This window comes from Rhodamnia argentea, chromosome 4, assembly GCF_020921035.1.
Source record: "Rhodamnia argentea isolate NSW1041297 chromosome 4, ASM2092103v1, whole genome shotgun sequence".
NCBI classification, from domain to species: Eukaryota; Viridiplantae; Streptophyta; class Magnoliopsida; order Myrtales; family Myrtaceae; genus Rhodamnia; species Rhodamnia argentea.
This window is the reverse complement of record NC_063153.1, coordinates 6,560,824-6,582,207: the sequence shown is the minus strand read 5'-3', so window position 1 is coordinate 6,582,207 and position 21,384 is coordinate 6,560,824. Positions and strand designations below refer to the sequence as shown.

General features: G+C 39.8%; 1 protein-coding gene across 1 annotated transcript; it reads left to right on the top strand.

Moving 5' to 3' along the window:
• The first annotated feature begins 3,696 nt into the window (after positions 1-3,696).
• Positions 3,697-8,309, top strand: LOC115736226 (glutamate receptor 2.8-like). Its single transcript, XM_030667809.2, has 5 exons — positions 3,697-3,990; positions 5,052-6,391; positions 6,646-6,958; positions 7,111-7,520; positions 7,735-8,309. The coding sequence occupies exons 1-5, from the start codon at positions 3,711-3,713 to the stop codon at positions 8,224-8,226; spliced, it is 2,835 nt and encodes a 944-aa protein (XP_030523669.2). The 5' UTR covers positions 3,697-3,710; the 3' UTR covers positions 8,227-8,309.
• The last annotated feature ends 13,075 nt before the right edge of the window (positions 8,310-21,384 follow it).

The following is a 21,384-nucleotide window of genomic DNA, read 5'->3' as shown; positions in this document are numbered from 1 at the left end:
GGAGTTGTTACCTAGAAATTATGTCTATTTATTATTGCTAGTCTTTTAATATAGCTTTGAATATTATGAATCTAAACGTGTCCGTTCGTGTGTCTAGAGTAGACGTAGAGTCATATCTTAAGCTTATAAATAGATGTGTTTTGTAATCATTTTCAGCATGAGTGAATAAACTTCATTTCCAAATTTCCTTCTTCAAACTTTTGGTATCAGAGTGCTGCGCCTCCGAGATCCAACATCTTGTGATCAAATTAGCGAGGCCGTCAAGCATTATATTGCAAATCAGTGAGATCATGAAGCAAATAATTGATTCATCGATTGTTCCGTGATATGTTCTTCCCTTTTAAGCTCAAAATTAACGCATATAAAAGGGGAGGCCACACAGGAATACGGGGCAGAAGGGAAGAAGAAAGACTCGGATCCTGCTTGAAAGAGGAGTACTTTGTTATCGTACGGCCACAGAGAATTTGTCTTCATCGAGAGAGGGATCGTCCGCAGAGAAAAAAATAACGTCTGACACATCCAGAGAGGAGTGAAAAGAGAGAATCGACACTTTCATGGCACAAGTGAGAAATGAACAAAAAGAAGCGAGAGAAAGAAAAAGTTAAGTCTTGGTGGGAAAGAAAAAAGTTCTTTTCTCTTCCTTGCAGAGAAGTTTTTTTTTTTTTAATGGGTTCCTGCTCCAATCGATGCGCTGGAGGCCAGCACAGTCCCGCCAGTGATTGCTCTTGTCTAGCAAAGGACTAAGTCCAATGAAGTTCAAATGTCCCCGAGCATGACCAGCAACTCAGCACGTCCGCGAAGCTGAGGTCCTGATCGTGAATCCGACCCGGTGAAGCCCCTTTTGCGAACCAGCAGATCCAGACGATTTCCCCTACCATCCCGGTGACGACTCTTTGCTGTTCCGACACTGCTGTTAAGCCTTGACACCATAGCCATTCTCGACAGAGACGCAGGACTTTGGTCTCCAGACGACTCCAGCCGCTATCCAAAGGTTGTTTGGTCGCCAAATGACGTTGGCGAGCAGTCCACAGCCATGGCGTCCAGACTGGATTAATTTAGTCAATTTCATGACATTTTCGAATGCCATCCAGACTGGGTTAATTTAGTCAATTTGCATGTCATTTAATTACAATCGCATTGTCATTCTAATTAGCCTCATTTTCGCAGGTCACTAGAATTAGGTCATTTAAATAAATGCCTTGCATGCCATTCCATGTCATTTAGTCTAAGATTGCATATGCATTTTATTTCATTTGCATTCTTCATTTAAACCAGAAAAAATCATTAAAAAAAAAATTGTATTGCACTAAGTCTCGCTTGAGAGATAAGCATTGGGGTTTAGGCTGTAGCGTCCGTGTACGTTCCCTCTTTCCCAATCTTGAAATTTATTTGATGCTTTGATTATTTGGTGTTAAATAATGTTTGCGCACCCGCATGATCACCCCACATGTTAGGTCTTTAGGTTAAAATTACTTAAAACATTTTTATTAGAATGAAAGGTACCGAAAGGGTGTTAATAAAGTTCTCGGCTCATTAATCTCCGGTTCATGGGAATAAAGTATTTCTCTCGGTACTTTATTTAGATGTTCAATAAGCCTACCGTAAATTTATTAGTGGCGACTCCAAATGTAAAATCTTTGCATGTTAAATATTAAACCCTAAGTCGCGATTTTATATGGACTTGAGAGAGTTCAAGTTAAGTGAATTAGATAATTAGATGAATAATTCATTAGCTTAGAAATCCGATTTTTTAGATCGTGACAGTCCTCATGGTTGTTCTCCTTATCTGGTCCTTCTCTTCCTTTGCCTACCATTTGAGCCCATCACCGACCCTAGTCTCTTCCTCCTCCTCCTCCTCCGCCAGCCATATGGCGAGGGTGGAGCTCGCCCGGCCGAGCTCGAGATGATCGGGGACCGGCTAAGCCTCTAGCTCGCTGGCCCGTGTTATGGCCGATGGTCGGGTGGCCGCTTGTTGCCGAGTTCCGTGGTCTGCAGAGGAAGGAGGAAGGAAAAGTGGGATAAGGAAGGAGGAAGAAGGAGAAAAGAAAAAATAAATAAAAAGGGAAAATGAAAAAAATAAAATAAAATATTTGAATTTTTTAAAAAATAAATAAAAATGAAAAGAAAGTAAAAAAAATAATTATAAAGGAATGAAATGTGAAAAAGAGGAGTAAGGAAAGCTGAAGAAAATATTTTTTTTACTTTTGAAGGTTATTTTTAGTGGGTGGAAAATGTTTTTCTAAACTAACTTATTTTCCGCAAATCCAATGTCGGAAAATCAGGAGAGCCTTTTACAGAATTTTTTTTATTTTATTTTATGCGAAACAAATGAAGCATGAAATTCAATTAAAATGCCATTTAAAGAATACGATATTGAAATGCACGCGCCCTCTTAAATAAAAAGGAATCGAACTTGTGAAGAAGCGCTAGTAGCATTCGGAGTCTTCTTTTGCAAATTTTCTACTTTATGTCGCTTTGCAGTTAATTTTTGAAATTTAAACTTTCAAGTAGTACTTTTAAAGTCTCATTTAAAAAATGTTTTTGCTAGGTATTTTCTATGGTTAATGAATAAAAACCCCGATTATTATGTATGTAAAAGTTATTGACATTAATAACCAAAAGGCTAATAACCATAAATTAAAGATATGCATACCAATATATGTCTGTGCAACTAGCTACTATCAAAAGTGGATCCACTCCTAAAGCAGTAAACCAGATACCTACTACAAACCAAGTAACTAGGAATAAGTGTAAAGAATGAGAATTATTTAAATTAACATATTGGAAGATCAATCGGCCAAAATAACCATAAGCGGGTACGATATTATAAGTTTCTTCCTTTTGATCGAATCAGTAACCTTTATTGGCGAATTCATTTTCAAACTAAAGGTTATCAAGAAACCATGCATATCGCTGAATAGGGAGCCACCTAATATAGCTGCTTCTCCTAACACGTGAAATGGGTGCACAAGGATGTTGTGCTCGGCCCGTATACAATCATGAAGTTGAAAGTATTAGATATATTAAAAGCATCATTCAAAGTATTGTGCAAAATCGCCTTATTAAGAAATTCTTGAACTATTAATTATGCAATCGTGAAGTTGAAAGTATCGCTTTCTCAAAAGATACACAGTCATTATTTTCAATTGGTTTTCTTGAAAGATATTGAAGAATGATGAGAATTGCAATATGCTATTCTTATCGAGACTTTATTGTATCCTGGAAGATATTTGCCAGAAATCATTAGTAATATTGTGAGGCAAATAAATCTTTAAAGAGATTATTGTCACGCTTCAAAATTTAATTTCCTTTCATCCCGTTCTCGACGTTATTTCTCCTACGGTTGTTTACTTTGATGGCACGGGACAATAAATGCGATAGAGATTGGAACGCTACGATTTTTCCAATGATTTGATTCCCTTCCGGCTGTTTGCGAATGAGGAGGGAAGAGCGATTCAATATCTGCAAATAAAAACAAGACGGCACTTTCATTTCCACGTCCACACATTTTCCAATGAATCTACCGGTCTTATTTGAATCTGGGACCACGACTTACGTGTGAATCAAGTTAAAATTCGTGCACACTTCACAGTCCAATTCTAAGAAACTTCTTTCCAAAATTTTCCAATGCTTAGAGCTGGAAAGGGAGTATAAGTAGTCGGGAATCAACATATGAAGCCATAGATAAAAGAAACCAAGATACACAGAATATGGAGGGCCAGACAAGCTGCTTGATTCTTGCACTGTTGTGTTTCCTTCACCTGACCTCCTCTAGTATTGGAATCTCCAGTGTCCCCGAAGAGAACCCGGCAAAGGAAATGATTCGAGTCGGGCTAGTTTTCAGCATGAGCTCGTCCCTGGGGAAGGTGGTGGAGAACTGTATATCCATGGCGCACTCCGATTTCTACGGCGCACACCCCGATTACCGCACCCGATTGTCACTTCTCGTTAGAGATGCAAAGGACGACGCCGTCGATGCGGCATCAGCAGGTAAATACTTGCACTTGCTTGCTCACACGGAACCTATTGGACTCGCGCTCATGAATTAGACTATCCAAAATTTCAATCTCTTTATCACCAACGAGTCTTGATTCTCCATCGCTTCGAATGCTTGTCATCAACTAATTTAGTACATGCTTTTTCCTTGTCTGATCGACAATATTAACATACAAAGGACAAATTGATTCTAGTGTGAGTTCTTAATGTAGAATAGACCAAAAAGTTGGCTTGGAAGGATCAATCTGCATAGTTTAACGAATGAAAATAGTGTCCGATAGGGCATGTAATAGTTGTATAATATTAGTATTATGGTCCACAGTATGTAGAGAATCTAGTATTAGCATTAGTATTATTATTGGGATTAGGCATCTAATGTCTGTAATATCTATAGTAATTGTTTTAGCATGAATGTGTCACTCTCTCTCCACCCAAAAATAAATAAATAAATAAAGATTTTTCTGCATACGGCAAATTTATCATCATTTGACTTTTCAAACAGAAGACGCACTTGACTTCTAGGTCTACTCTATCAACCGTGACGTATTCCCTCGACTTCAATACATCACTTCGACTTTTCAAACGTAAGACCGACTCAAGCAGTCAAAGTCACTGCCCGACAGGTTCATCATCACCAACTTTTCTAGGACAAAAAACTCCGATCCAATTTCAAAAATCACTCTCAAATTCTACACTTTTCCTTTTCCCAATTTTGTGAATACACATTGCTGGGGAGGTGTAAAATCCCAAAATATGAGCCCTTAACATGTTTTGCTAGACCAACTCTCACTCAAAGTCAACGAGTCACCAGCCAGTACTAATCGTTCTAATATATAATTCAATCATGCTAATCTTAAAAGGGAGAATTATAAAAAAAGTCTTAAATCTATTGTAATTTTACCAATTGAGTTATGATTCATTTTTTGCCAATTGAGTCTTAAAACTTTTACATTTTTGCCAACCTAGTCCATTTTGCCGGCCGACGTTGACGTGGTAAATTTTTTATCATACATTTTGGTGCATCATTTGTTTCATCAGATACATTTTGTTCACAGTTGTAGACTTGATGGAGAATGACGAAGTCCATGCAATCCTGGGCCCAGAATGGTCCTCACAAGCTAAATTTGTAATCGACTTAGGAGCTAAAGCTCGAGTCCCAATCATATCCTTCTCAGCAACAAGCCCATCCCTGTCTCCCATGCGAAGCCATTATTTCGTTCGGACAGCCTACAATGACAGTTCACAAGTTGGTGCTTTAGCGGCTGTAGTTCAAGCTTATGGTTGGAGGGAAATAACCCTTGTTTACGAAGACACTGACTATGGCAACGGCTTGGTTCCATACCTTGTCGACGCTTTCCAAGAGGTCGATGCTCAGATCCCTTATAGAAGCGTTATTCCTCCATCTGCGAAGGATGTGGACATCGTGAAAGAGCTCAATAAGTTGTTGACGATGCAGACAAGGGTGTTTCTTGTTCACATGACCGCTGCGATCGGGTCTAGGTTCTTTGTCCTAGCGAGTAATGCGAAAATGATGAGCGAGGAGTTTGCGTGGATTGTCACTGATGGTTTGTCGTCTTCACTAGACCCCGTCAGCTCTAATGCTTTGAACTCGATGCGAGGTGTACTAGGCGTAAGGCCCCATCTACCACCATTGGAGTCTAATAGAGATTTCGAAAAGAGATGGACGAAGCTTCGCGCTGAGATAAATTCACACAACGAGATTGCTGATCTCAGCCTCTTCGGCTTATGGGCATACGACACGGTCACGGCATTAGCCTTAGTAGGAGAGAGAGCATGGGATCCTGCACTGTCTAGATACTTAAAGCCGAATACCAGCAGAAATAATCTCAACTTTTCGTCTATGGGGATTTCGGAGATGGGTCCAAAATTGCTCGAACACATTCTAAGCATCAACTTTCAAGGCCTTAGCGGAGAATTTAACTTGCGCGACGGCGAACTTCATCCCACTGCATTCGAAATCTTTAACGTTGTAGGACAGACGGAGAAAATCATCGGATATTGGACTTCGGGACAAGGACTTTCACCCGAATTGAACTCATCAACAAAGGTAGATTATACAGCTTCGGCCATAAATTTGAAAGCCCCTATTTGGCCAGGACATACACGAAAGCCACCGAAAGGTTGGGTGATGCCGATATCGGGAAAGAAACTAAAGATCGGGGTTCCAAAGAAAGATGGCTTTAGCGAGTTTTTCAAAATCGAATGGGATCCGCATACGGGCGTGCCCAGCTACTCGGGATTCGTCCATGACATGTTTCTCGCAAGACTGCGAGCATTGCCTTTCGCTGTTCCTTACCAGTATGTACCTTTTGTGAATGAGAGCAGGCAAAGTGAAGGAACTTATGATGATATGCTGTACAAAATTAAACTTCAGGTCAGTCGATGCTTTTTCTTCAAACTTTAACCTGCTATTCCTTGATAAGTAGACTGGATGAGAAAAAGGAATACATAAATGTCCTCATCATTAGGTGCATTATTTCAAAATCTTGTTTGAGCTTTTGTTCTGTACATGTTAAAATTTCCTTGCTGAAGTAGTTCCCACAACATAAATATGCACATTGTCATTGACATACATGGCTTGTGTTTAAACCTTGGATGTTGAACTCAAATGAGGACATGATGATGCAGAAATTCGAAGCCGTTGTAGGAGACACGACTATTGTTGCGGATCGCTCGACCTACGTCGATTTCACACTTCCCTACTCAGAATCCGGTGTAGCAATGGTAGTCGCCATTAAGGATGACGAGCGGAGGAACATGTGGGTCTTCTTAAAACCGTTGAGTTGGAATCTCTGGCTAACGACCGGTTTGGCTTTCATTTCTACTGGGTTAGTGGTGTGGCTGCTCGAACATCGTACGAATGAAGAATTTAGGGGTCGTCGTAGTGAACAAATCGGTTTTCTACTCTGGTTTTCCTTCTCCACACTGGTGTTTGCTCACAGTAAGTCCTTCCAAAACGATCGCGCCTTGTTTGTTGCTAAGATTTTCTTCACCGGTCTCCTAGACGGTAACCGGCTTCCGTATTTCACTCTGCTCCTGTTGTTTTTAGCTCGGTCTTTCTTTGGCAATTCACTGCGATTTTCATCAATGTAGGAGAGAAGATTGCAAACAACTTGACAAGGCTTGTGCTTATCGTATGGGTATTTGTGGTGCTTATCCTGACTCAAAGCTATACTGCAAATTTAGCTTCGTTTTTGACCGTGCAACGCTTACGGCCGAAGTTTGTCGACGTGCAAGACTTGATAACGGATCGCCTTTTCGTCGGGTATCAGAAAGATTCTTTCGTGAAAGGACTTCTCGTGCGACAGCTCAAATTCAACGAGTCCAGACTCATTCCTTATGGCTCGCCGGAGGAATACCACGAGGCGCTTTCGAAAGGAAGCGATAACGGAGGAGTAGCGGCAATATTTGATGAACTGCCATATATGAAAATCTTCCTTACCAGATATTGCAACAAGTACCAAATGGTAGGACCAACCTATAAAACCGACGGGTTTGGCTTTGTAAGTCTCTCTCTCTCTCGCTCGCTCGGTCATGGGCAAGTGCAACTTGCATGAGAAGATAAGCTTTTTTTTTTTTTGTTGATATGACGAAAAGCTTCAAATTAGTACACCTGCGCACGGGCTCGATACACCTGATACACATTTGACGCGTTCGTGCACGAAAAGTCTTTCTTAGGATAAAAGCCACGGACTAACATAACCATTTATTCATCAGGCCTTTCCATTGGGGTCTCCTTTGGTCTCCCACTTTTCAAGGGCAATCTTGAATGTCACTCAAGATAAAGAGAAAATGGACGCGATCGAAAGAAAATACTTCAGCAGCCAAAGCTCGTGCCAAGATCAGGATGCTGCGATCCTGTCGGACAATCTTAGCCTGAGCGTGGACAGCTTCGGAGGGCTCTTCATCATCACCGGCGTTGTCTCGGCATCCTCGGTGTTGGTATATGTGGCTTCTTTCTTCTATTCTCATTGGCCTTGCCCGAGCGCGATTCGCCCCGGGGATTCCTCCCTTCGGTCCAAGCTTTCGGAAACTGCTAACAGCTTCTTCCGGGAGCATGGATTAATTGGTTTTTCGGAGGGAAATAGATCGGAGGTTGTTCCGACCTCGCGTTGTCGAAGTTGGGAAGGCTCTCCTGATAGTGATGTTGAACTGATGGCGAGGAGACCAAACGAAGGACAGAGGCCAGTACTCATTATACACGTTTGAATAATGAAGATCGTGTTTTAAGACAGGCGGTTGGAGCATGAGAACCGTTATCACATCTAGCCTAAGTATATGCACATTTTAGCAATTTTTCTTTTATTTGATAAATGTGATCATATATATACATACACACCAGACTTAGTATGATTGACTTAAAAGAAACAAACGGTCTTGAATTTTAACTCCGCCATTGAGGTTTAGTTTGTTTCGCGAAAAATATGACATTTTCGAAAATTATTTTCCGGAAAGTTATTTTCTAGAAAAATGACATTATTTTCCGTTGTTTGGCTAAAATATGAAAAAAAAACCCGAAAAATAGTTTCCATCGTTTCATATGGAAAATCTTATTTGATTTTTCTGTTTTTCTATTCATTTTTTTTATTCTTTAAAAAATTTGAAATTTGAAATTTTTTATCTTTATCTTTTTTTTTTGTTTTCTTTTTATCTTTTTTATTTTTTTCTTCTAGTTTCGAACAATCTCCGGCCGCGGGCGAGCTCGAGGCTCGATCGGTCCCGGCAATCTCAGGCTTAGCCGATGCCGGCGAGCCAAGCCACCAGCTTGCCGGATGCCGCTATATAACCCGATTCGACTCCTTAATTGACTTTGACCTGCATTAACGCCGGCACTCTTGGCTAGAGCTTGAGTCTTTGCACATTGCAACACTTATGCGATGACGACGACATAGTCACAATCTCGGTCTCGGTTTATGAGCAGACCTAAACAGAAGCCTAAATGCGACTCCGGGTGAAGGTCGACGCCTAATTAGGGTGCGCATGAAAACACTTCAGAAATTGCATTTCTCTGCTAGAAGCCCATCCGGCAGAGAAACGTGTTTGATAAAAATCTAATCGAAGTAGAAATCTATTTGGTAAAAAAGATGACTTCTAATAAGATTTTTCACTTATGGTAAGATTTTTCACTTCTGATAGGATTTTTGGCCAATTTTAAGAAGTAAAAAATTTTAACTTCTTGGCTCCAGAATCACTTCTTGGACCACATTCGCCTCTGTCGACCACCGTTATTGTGACCGCCGGCCGCCGACAGCCGCCGCCGGCCCGACCACCGCCCTCGCTGACTGCCGCCGATCGCTGCCGCCGATAGCCGCTGCCACCACCGCCGATAGTTGCCGCCACCGCCGCCGACCACCGTCGCCGACCACCGCCATCGTCGACCATCGCTATCGAAGATTTTGTTAATAATGTTTCAAAAGTAGAAATTTTCAACCGTTATCAAGTGAAATTTTCTGATCAGAAGTCAATATGGATCAGAAGTAGAAAAATTAACTTCTACTTTTGAGGAGAAGTAGAGAAATCAACTTTTGATCAGAAGTTGATTTCTCATAGAGAAGTGTTACCATGCGCGCCCTTAGAGATCAACGATGGGGTCTCTCGAGTCTCAAGTTCAATACTAGTCCTTGACGATGGCCAAGCACGCCCTCCGCAGCAAAGCCTCCCTCTGCTTCGGCGACAGCTGCCTCTTCCTCAGTGGCATCCTCATGGCCGCCTTCTTTTTCTAGTCCTTCTCCTCCTTCACCTATGGTCCAAGCCCCTCGCAGGCCCTAGTCTCCTCCTCCTCCTCCTTTGCGGGCTTCATGGCAAGGTTAGAGCTCCCCGATCTAGTGAACCCCAAGCTCGCCGGCCTCGGTCGAGCTCGAGATCACTCGGACCGGCCGAACCTCGAGCTTACTGGCCCATGTCATGGCCGATCGCCGAGGTTCGCGGTCGATAGAGGAATGACCAAGGAGTGGCGGGCAGAGGATGGAGGAAGAAGGAGACAAGAAAAAAGGACAAAGACAAAAAGAGATAAAATAAAAAAAAATCAAATTTTAAAAAAAGGAATGAAAAGAAAGTAAAAAAAATAGTTATAAAATAATGAAGTGTGAAAAAGAGGAGTAAGGAAAGATGAGGAAAATATTTTCTCTACTTTTGAAGGGTTTTTTTTCATGAGTGAAAAATGTTTTCCTAAACTAACTTATTTTTCGCAAACCAAACGCGAAAAATCAGGAAAACGTTTGCCGGAAGTTATTTTTCACGAAACACACGGAGCCTAAAATTAAATTAAAATGCTATTTAAAGAATACGATACTGAAATGCATGCGCCCTCTTAAATGAAATGGAATTGAACTCGTGAAGAAGTGCTAATAGTATTCGAACTCTTCTTTTGCAAATTTTCTATTATACGTCCCTTTGCAGTTGATTTTTAAAATTTAAACTTTTAAGCAGTATTTTCAAAGTCTAGTTTAACAAATGTTTTTGCTTGGTATTTTCTATGGTTAATGGACAAAAGCCCCGCTTATTATGTATGTAAAAGTTATTGTCATTAATAACCACAAATTAAAGATATGCGCACCAATATATGCCTGCGAAACTAGATGCTATCAAAAGTGGACCCCCACTCCTAAAACAGTAAACCAGATACCTACTATAGGCCAAGTAGCTAAGAGGAAGTGTAAAAAACAAGAATTGTTGAAACTAGCATATTGGAAAATCAATCGGCCAAAATAACCACGAGCATGTATGATATTATAAGTTTCTTCCACTTGACCGAATCAGTAACCTTTATTACCATAATCATTTTTAAACTAGAGATTACAAAGGAACTATGCATAGCAATGAATGGGGAGCCACCGAATACAGCAGCTACTCCTAATGCTTGAAATGGGTGCATAAGGATGTTATATGCCTGTACACAATCATGAAGTTGAACGTACCGGGTATATTAAAAGTGGCATTCACAATAATTTGCAAAATCACCTTATTAAGAAATACATGAACTATTAATTTTAATGGAAATAGATTATTGACATAATATGAGAAAATTGTGCAAATCCAAAATTTGAACTATTTTTGTAAGGTTGTTACAAGATAGAAAAGATTCATGTTGATTGAATACGTGAGAGATACAACAGAATTAGCAATTTACACATTTGTCCATGGGTGGAATATTTATGAAATAACTACTTGAGGATATTTTGGGAAGAAAAAGGGATTGACTTCCCTTAAAAGGAGGAGGTCCTCTTTGCATACATTAGGAGCATATTACATGATTTATTCCCTACCGTCCTCTTCTTCAATTGTCGAATACTTTGGTTACCTCCTAACCTCGCGGGAAACTTCAAAACAAGATCACCCAAGTCGATTAAGGCTCCGTTTATTTCATGAAAAATGAATAATTAGAAAAATATTTTCCAAACAATAATCTCTTATAACTCCTTGACATAATTAGTCAATAAAAAATGTTGCCATAGCGATACAAGTTGATATCTAAATATTTTCATGGACGGCGAAAAATATTTTTCGTTCGTACGTTTTTTTAAGCGATAAAATGATAAGTTTCAGGAGAATATTTCCCAAATCATTAATTATTCACGAAGCAAAAGAAGCCTAAATTTAACGATTTTGTCACCACTTTGAAAGACACTAGCTGTTTGGATCCAATTGACATGCAAACTTGAAAAAACATCAAGAATCACTTTGTCAAGGTAACCAAGCAAAACATGTTTCAGAATGAGTCGATCTGTCGAATACTCTCGTCTGCGGACAACAGTGAACCAATAAGTTACAGCAATAAATCAGGAAGGATCTGTTGGAAATTAAACTTGATTCATGAATCTAGGTGCATTAAAATAGTTCATGTATGTATCATGCATTTAATTAGTCCATTGGATTTTCAAGATTCATGTACTTCAAAGTTTTAGGAGTTTTATGAGGTCTTCATAATTGCATACAATGTACTAAGGGTCTCCGTATGTATCCATATAAGGGCTTGTGATTGAATCATATAGCCAAGCCAAGAAAATAACAAAGAGTATAAGTAATCTCTTGTGTTCCTCTTTTCTCAACTTCCATTTTCCAACAGGATCAACGTTTCGGAAGACTTGTCTCCCTGCATGAATGCTTTAATGAGGTTCAAATGTTAACAGCTCCGTTCGCAAAGACCCAGACTTTTTTTTTTTTTTTCAATTTCGTTTGATTTCAAATTAGTGTCTTGCAGCTATATCAAGGACTGGAATCCGCCTGAAGCAAACATGTAGAAAATCGGAACAACTTTGCCATACTTGTAAAGGTAGAAATAGATATTTGATGGATTACAAAAATTATTAAATTATGTCTCGAATTTAAGTCATTTATGGAACTTGACTCGATCGGAGAAATAGCAAAGTTCTAGTTTTACTCTTTCAACCGTCACATATACCCTCAACTTCATTGAATTCCCTCCACATCTTTCTCTCTCCTCCGAGGATACATACATATGTTTTGGTCAAATCGAGGATAGATATTTAAAAAGCATTTTTTTAGCATACTACTTTTCAAACGTATGACCCACTCAAACAGTCAAACTCAACTGGTTTTCCTCCTTTAACCACCACGCCTTCCCTCCCCCTTAGCTTCACCATGTTCCTTCACCGTCCGTTATCTCTCGGCCAAAATAAATAAATAAATAAATAAATAAAGATTTTTCTGCGTCATCGTCAACTTTAAACATATTACACTTTTGCTAATTCAATTCTAAATCTTTTAGTTGTGTTAATCAAGTGCTAAATATTTTCACGTTTTGTCAATTGAGTTTATCCGGCCAATTTTGACAAGAAATTGCTGACGTGGATATTAGCTGTCCCACATGACATGGTTGGTGTTGACGCGCGTGCGCGTGTGTATATATATATTCTTTTAATATTAATTTTTCAGTATTTTTCATTCTTTTATATTTTCCTTTTTCTTTTTCAGGCTGATGTAGAAAATTAGGGATCGACCCCGACCCCTAAAAAAAAAACATTATTAATTTGCATTTGCATATTAAGAGAATTGTTATAAGCTCACATAAACTGCATTGCAATTGGACTGACTTAAGCAAGGGGGTCTAAGGCTAATTTAAGCATTGCGGAAGCAAGCGATCGAACAATAAAGTAGACTAAATAAAAAAAATAGATAGAAATGGTCCAATCGAGGTGACATACACTAACAGAGGAAAGTAGTAAGGAATTTAACTTTAGATCAAGCCATGCGACAGGTATTCCAACTACACTTGAGTCACTCATATTCTCAATGTTTTTTACCCCCATTCATACTCAATAACTCATACAATGTTTAACCTCATAATTTCTCACGAAATAATCTCTCAATCTCACAAAAGAATTCACAAATCTTATCACAAGATTTAATTGGCTTCAATACTAAATTATCGGCGTAATTCCTCGAACAAAATATCTACACAAGAAGTCTATGAAGAAGCTTTCTCTACATGCATTCGTCAACACCAGCCGTCCAAAGTGCCCACAACTGAATATATTTACCCAAAAGAAAACATCTTCAGAAGCCGACTTCAACATGGATTAGAAGAGCTAATTTTTGCATATTTCCTTTTTTCCTGTTTTGCTGGGAAACCCAATCCAACCCGGACTCAAACACCAGAAAAAAGAAATATGACTTCCATGGCGTATACTGGACATGCAAAATTTATAATTTTTTCTTGAGTCGGTTATGTATGCAGGCTCAAACTCGAGATATATTTTAACATTAATATGAACTAGGCCCGCATGAGCACAACATTTAGCCAATGTTCTTGTGTCAAATTGGAAGGGGTGAGGCATATTTGTTTTGCCTGCGGTTGTTTACTTCGATGCCACATGACAGTAGATGCGAAACAGAGTGGAACGCTACGAATTTTGCAATGAATTGATTCCCTGTTGGCTGATTGCAAATGAGGAGGAAAGAAACATTCAATATTTGCGAGGAAAAGCACGTACTTCTATTTTCACGTCTACACATCTTACAATGAATCTTCTGGTCTGATTTGGACGTAGGACTACGACTTTCATGTAAGTTCAGTCAAATTTGCGCACATTGCACGGACGAATTCTGGGAAACTTCCTTCCAAATTTTATCAATGCTTAGAGCTGGAAACAATATATAAGTAGTAGGGAATCAACAGGTGAAGAAACAGAGAAAAAGTAGCCACGATATACAGAATATGGAGGGCCATACAATCTGCTTGATTCTTGCACTTCTAAGTTTTCTTCACCTGACCTCCTCAACTATTGAAACCTCCAGTGTCCCCGAAGAGAACCCGGCAAAGGAAATGATTCAAGTCGGGCTAGTTTTCAGCATGAAATCATCCATGGGGAAGGTGGTGGAGAGTTGTATATCCATGGCGCGCTCTTAATTCTACGGCTCACACTCCGATTACCATACCCAATTGTTGCTTCTCATCTCATCAGTAGGTAAATATGTGCACTTAGCTCATGTGGGACCTATTGGACTCGCGCTCATGAATTAATTGTCCAAAATTTCAATCTCTTTATCACCGATGAATCTTGATTCTTCATATCTTGAAATGCTTGTCATCAAGTTATTTAGTATAGGCTTTTTCCTTGTCTGATCAACGATATTAATGCACAAAGGACGAAGTGATTCTAGTGTGAGTTTTTAATGTTAGCATGAAAGTGTTTCTCTCTGTCCACCCTAAAAATAAACAAATAAAGATTTGTCTGCGCACGGAAAATTTATCATTATTTGACTTTTCAAACAGAGAATGCACTTGACTTCTAGGTCTCCTTTTATCAACCGTCACATATTCCCTCAACTTCAATAAATTCCTTCGACTTTTCAAACGTAAGACTGACTCAAACAGTCAAAGTACATTGTTTCTACTCTTTCAACTTCACTACCTTCCTTCACAATGATCCCATTTCAAAAATTATTCTCAATTTCTACACTTACTGAGATCGTTGACTTCTGAAACCTACCCTTTGTATTTTCAATTTTGTTAATATACTTTGTTGTGGAGGCATAGTAAAAGCACAATAGATCATCAAGATGGAGCCCAAATATGAGCCCTCAACATGTTCGGCTGGACTAGCTCCCTCTTAAAGTCGATGACTCACGGGCCAATGTTAATTGCCCCACTTTATATCACATCTCCAAAGTGTGACTCCTTTTGCCTAAAAATACCATCACGCATGTATCTTAAGACACCCTGAATTGCATTTGGCATAAATTATTAGTTGCCATTTTTCTTGTAAAATTCCCCATGTCAAGTTTCTATACTAACCCAACGTAAACTCTAATCTAAACCATTTAGGGTCTGTTTGGTAACGTTTCTAATCCTCTATTTTCTGTTCTTTTGTTCCCTAGAATTGAAAAAGAATAGAAACTCGTTTGTGTACGTTAGTTGATTTTTCTTGTTCTAGGGAACAGAAACAAGAAGTAAAAGAAAGTGGTCTTTTTGTTCCCGAGAACAAAAAAAGAAACAAGTGCTCTGTCTCGCGTCTCTCTCTCACACATGACTGCTGGCTCTTGCAATTGTCTGACTCCCTCTCATCTCGCTCTCTTGTCTCAACTCGGTCGTGCCTCCGACTATAGCTCGCAATCATTGCCTTGCCTATTGTCTCCCTCTCTCACTCTCACTCTTGCTCTCGACTGCCTTTGGCCTTGTCGGTGGTCGTTCTCTCTCTGTAAGTGAAAACTCTAATTGTCGCTCTCTCTTCTTTTGTTTGATTTTGGGTATATTTTTCTTGTTGTGGGGATTAAATGGGTGGCTTGTTTTTCTTGTTGTTGAGATTCGATGGATGGCTTGTTTTGCAATGGCTACGTTGCCTGATAGAGTAATTAACTCTGGTTTTGGGATTTTGATTTTGGGATGTTAGGAGTCCTTCCATTTGTTTTGTGGGATTGATTCGATGGAGATGGCTAGAATTTGCATAGGGTCCTGCTTTGTTCTTGGTCGATTGAATCGATGTGATATTGTTGACATGTACATTAATTAATTGCACTAAATTTATATTGAGCATTTGAAGATGGCCTATTTTTCTAATATTCATTTGAAGATGGCTCATGTTTAATCCAAATATGAATTGTTAAGTCTCCGCTGACATTTTTATACTTAAATGAAAAAAATTGAAAAAAGAAATTTTTAGAATCCTACAAAATGCATTTGTATTATTTTTCTATTTCATAAATAGAAGTTTTGTATAGTTACCAAACATGTTCTACTGCTCGAAAACTTGTCCGGCGAATAGAACTAGAAAAAACTATATCTGAATAGAAATTGTTCTCGATAGCATTAATGGTACATACGCACCCTTAGTGTGACACCGCGTCTCTTCTCTCTACCTGGCATTCTCAGCAAGCACCTAACCATATTATAGTGGTCACCCAGGTAGTGCCACTATTTTGTCACTACTCTATCTTTAATACTGTAAAAAATCCCAATCCGATACACTCGTGTCATATTTACCCCAAACTACCTTTTACGAAATAAAAAATCCCAAATTGGTACACTCATTTCACATTTATCCCAAACTAATTTTCGTGTCACAAGAAATCCCAAACTAATACTTCAGTGTCAAATTTCCTCTCATGCTAATTTTTACTTGAGATTTTGTTTGGGTAGATGTGGCATTGATATACTAGTTTGAGATTTTTTATGATACGAAAATAATTTGGAGTAAATGCAAAGCACGTATACTAGTTTAGAGTTTTTGGTGGTATCAGTCTTAATAAAATAAATCCAGTAAAGTTAGAAAAACCTAACACACACTCTCTTGACCCTTCTGCCTCTCACTTCCCTCACACTCAAAGTAGTTAAGCCTCTCTCATCTATCTAATTCTCTTTAGTTAAATTTCTCTCCAAATCTCTTAATCTTTCTCATGTCTACCCTCATGTCTTACCTCTCAATCATCCACCACCACAATACACCACCACTTCTGCTAGTTCAGTCTATTATTGCACGAGGGCGGAAGGGGCGACTCCACTAGTGCAGCAACTCAAGAAGTGGCGACTACTACTACACCACAACCCCGCACATAGCAAGTCGACCTCCTTTACAGATTAAGGCTTTCTTTCCCAATTTTCGATTCTTTTCCTTTGAAACATCACAACTCAAATTTGAGAAACAGGGGCCACGTTAAACATTGGACCAAAGTTTAATGTAGTCTCTAGATAACATAAAAATATTTAAACGTTCAGGGGCTACATTACAAATTATATCCAAGTTCAGGGATTATATTTAACAGATTAAAAGGTCAGAGACGACATTGCATATTGGATCAAAGTTATCTCTCCACCTCTTTGCTATGTTCTCTATGTCTCTCTCTTTCTCTCTCCTTCGCTTTTTTCGCTCTTCTCTTGTTGAGATCTTGGTCTCATTTAAATGCACGCCACCATTGAGGAGTCCCCACTTTGAGACCTAGAGGCTCAATGGCCATGAACATCAAGCCTCCAGATCTGGAGGATGAGAGAGAGAGAGAGAGAGAGAGAGAGAGAGAGAGAGAGAGAGAGAGAGAGAGTCCATGCAATCCCACTTTCGTTGGTAGATCAATTGTTTAATCAAATACATCGAGTTTACAGTTTTGGACTTGATGGAGAATGAAGAAGTCCATGCAATCCTGGTCCCAGAGTGGTCCTCACAAACCAAATTTGTTATCGACTTAGGAGTTAAAGCTCAAGTCCCAATCATATCCTTCTCAGCCACAAGCCCATCCCTTTCTCCCACGCGAAGCCATTATTTCGTTCGGACAGCCTACGATGACAATCCACCAGTTGGTGCTTTAGCGGCTGTCGTTCAAGCTTACGGTGGGAGGGAAATAACTCTTGTTTATGAAGACACTGATTATGGCCACGGCTTGGTCCCATACCTCGTCGATGCATTCCAAGAGGTCGATGCTCGAATCTCTTATAGAAGCGTCATTCCTCCATCTCCGAAAGATGTCGTCATTGTAAAAGAGATCCATAAGTTGTTGGTGATGCAGACAAGAGTCTTTCACATGACTGCTGCGATTGGGTCTAGGTTCTTTGTTCTGGCGAGTAATTCAGGAAGGATGAGCGAGGACTTTGCGTGGATTGTCACCGATGGTTTGTCGTCTTTACTGGACCCGGTCAGCTCTAGGGCATTGGATTCGATGCAAGGTGTGCTAGGTATAAGGCCACGTCTACCACCATCAGAGTCTCGTTGAAATTTCGCACAGAGATAGAATGAGCTTTACGCCGAGAGAAAATCACACGACGAGATTGCTGATCTCAGTTTCTTTGGCTTATGGGCATACGACACAGTCACAGCATTAGCCTTAGCAGGAGAGATGGCATGGGAGCCTGCAAAGTCTAGATTCTTAAAAGACGAATACGAGCAGAAACAATCTCGCCTTTTCGTCTATCTGGATTTCGGAGTGTTAAATCAGAAATCATCGTATATTTTCATTAAGCTGAAAGGAGTATTTATGTACCCAAAAATACATTCTAGAAGATTTACTAACAAGAAAGGAAATACATAAAATAGAAAACTTTCCTACTTCAAGGATATGATTCCAAATCAATCAAAACTGATACTGCAATCTTGATTGACATCCAAAGATACGATTCTGAATCTTCCAAAACTGATAGCGTAATATTCGGTTGATACACCCCCTCAAGTGGAAGAGTCGAGATTGCGAATCTTCAACTTGTCTCATAAAAATTCAAAACATGGTGTAGGAAGAGCTTTGGTGAGAGCATCGACCAATTGGTCAGTTGAGGAGATAAATTGCACATTGATCTGCCGTTTGGCGACACGATCATGGACAAATTGGAAGTTAATTTCATCATGTTTGGTACGAGCATACAAAATCAGATTTGCAGACAGATAAGTGGCACCAATATTATCACACCAAAGGATGGGAGGACCTTAGAGAGAGAACCCAAGCTCTTGAAAGAGTGACTCAAGCTAGATGAGTTCGGCTGTAGCATCGGCAAGGGTTATACTTAGACCCGGTGCAAGAGCACGCGACGGTTCGTTGTTTCTTAGAGCTCCAACATATTAAGTTAGGACCTAGAAGAATAGCATACCCTCCAGTTGACTACCTATCATCAGAGCTACCAGCCCAATCCGCATCGGAAAAGGCTTGCAAGCAAGTATCATTGCATCGGGAAAGAAACAAATTGGGCGACCTTGTATGTTTGAGATAGCACAAGATGCGTTTCACCATTTGCCGGTGGTCTTCAGTCAATGCATGCATGAATTGACATGCTTTAGTAGTGGCAAATGAGAGATTTGGTTTTGTCAATGTCATGTATTGAAGGGCCCCAACTATAGACTAATATAGAGTAGCATCAGCTATTGAAGCGCCCCCTATCTCAGATGGATTTATAGTTTTGGCCACGGTGTTTCGGATAGGCTTGCACTCTGACATCCCAACTTGGTGAAGAAGATCATCAATATAACGTCCCGGAGAGAGAAGCAGCCCTTCGTAGTGATATATAGCTTCTATTCCAAGGAAGAAGCGTAGTGGGCCGAGATCCTTAAGTGAGAACTCTATAGACAAGTTCTTTAAGATTGAACTAATAGTAGAAGGTGCATTACCTGTAACTTGAATGTCATCAACATAGATAAAAAAATAAATGACATCAGTGCCTCTTCGATAGATAAATAATGATGGATCTATTTGTGATGTCAAGATCCCAAATGAAGCAAAAATTGAGAAAGTCGTTGGAACCAGGCTATCGAAGCTTGCTTAAGACCATATAGTGAACAATGCAACTTGCAAACATAGTCACGATGAGTTGGTTCTTCAAACCTAGGGGGCTGCTCCATGTGTACCTCTTCAGAAATAACCCCGTCTAAGAAGGCATTGTGCATATCCAGTTGTTGCACTTGCCACACCTTGAGAGATAACAATAGACAAAATGGACTGAACATTGGTAATTTTCACAATTGGACTGAAGGCTTTTGTGTATTCTAAGCCTTGTTGCTGATGAAAACCCTTAGCGATCGGGCAAGTTTTATATCGCTCAAGACTGTCATCTGCTTTGCGTTTAACTTTGTAAACCCACTTACACCCAACAAGATTCATGGAATAAGTACGAGGGACCAAAGACCAAGTGCCATTTTTTAATAAGTCGTTAAATTCATCACTCATAGCTGCATGCCACTTAGGGATTTTATTGGCTTGGGTGAATGAGGTTGGTTTGGTGAGTGGGGTGGTGACAGTGTTAATTTGAGGAACACGAGAGCGAAGTTGCATGGTGTAGGTGCATGTTGGCCTGGGTGGGGGCGATGGTGGTGGTGGAAAGGCTGATGAGGATATGGAATGATAAAGATCATTGAGGGGTCTAGTTCTTAGGGCAGGAGATGTGTATGAATCGGCATTAGATGATATAATGGGAGTATGTGTATGAGTCTATGATCTCATTATAGTGGTAGGGGGAGGAACTCCAATAGGGGCCGAAGCCCATGGCATTTGAATAGGCATGGGTAGGTATGAGTTAGGTGATGGACCGAGAATAGAAGGAGTTACAAAGGGAAAACACGTTTCATCAAAACGAACATGTCAGACAATGTATAAATGATTTGTGGCGGGGTCAAGGCAGCGATACCCGATATGAGAGAGATGATATCCCAAGAAAATACATGAAATGGACCAAAAATACATCTTATGGTGTTATAAGGACATAAATATGGAAAACAGCGACACCTAGAGATTTTTAATAAGGAGTAATTCGGAAGGTGACTATAAACTATTTGAAAGTGGGAGATGCGATTAATGATCTTGGACAGCATCCGGTTGATGAGGTAGACCGCTGTTTCGAATGCGTAGTGCCAATATTACCGAGGGACAGAGCCATGAACTAATAATTTTAAACCAGTTTCAACTATTTGCCTATGATGACGTTCAACCACCCTTGCGGTTCATGGGTATGAGGGGCGGAGAGGCGATGAGCGATACCGATTTTTGAGAAAAGGATGGGAGGGTACGAAATTCACCACCCCGGTCTGTTTGAACGGCTTTTATTTTTTCTGAAAAATGCCATTCGACAAAAGCTTGGAAAGTAAAAAAAAACAGAGTAAACATCCGACTTTGCTTTAAGAGGATAATACCAAATAAATTTTGTGCAATCATCAACAAAAATAAAGAAATAGCGATGACCTTCAGTTGAAACAAAATGAGAAGGACCCCAGACATCATTATAAATTAAATCCAATGGAAATAAACTATGAGTTGGAGATGATCCTAAAGCTTGACGACAAGCCTTGCTCAATTGGCAAGTTGTACATAGTGTGGATTGACATGCAAATTACTCTCTTTGATCGTAAATCGTAAGAGATGCTCATGGGGATGGCCAAGATGTTGATGCCAGCCATCCATGGAAATCTATTCTGTAATACTGGTGGTAGGTATTGAAGGTTGTTG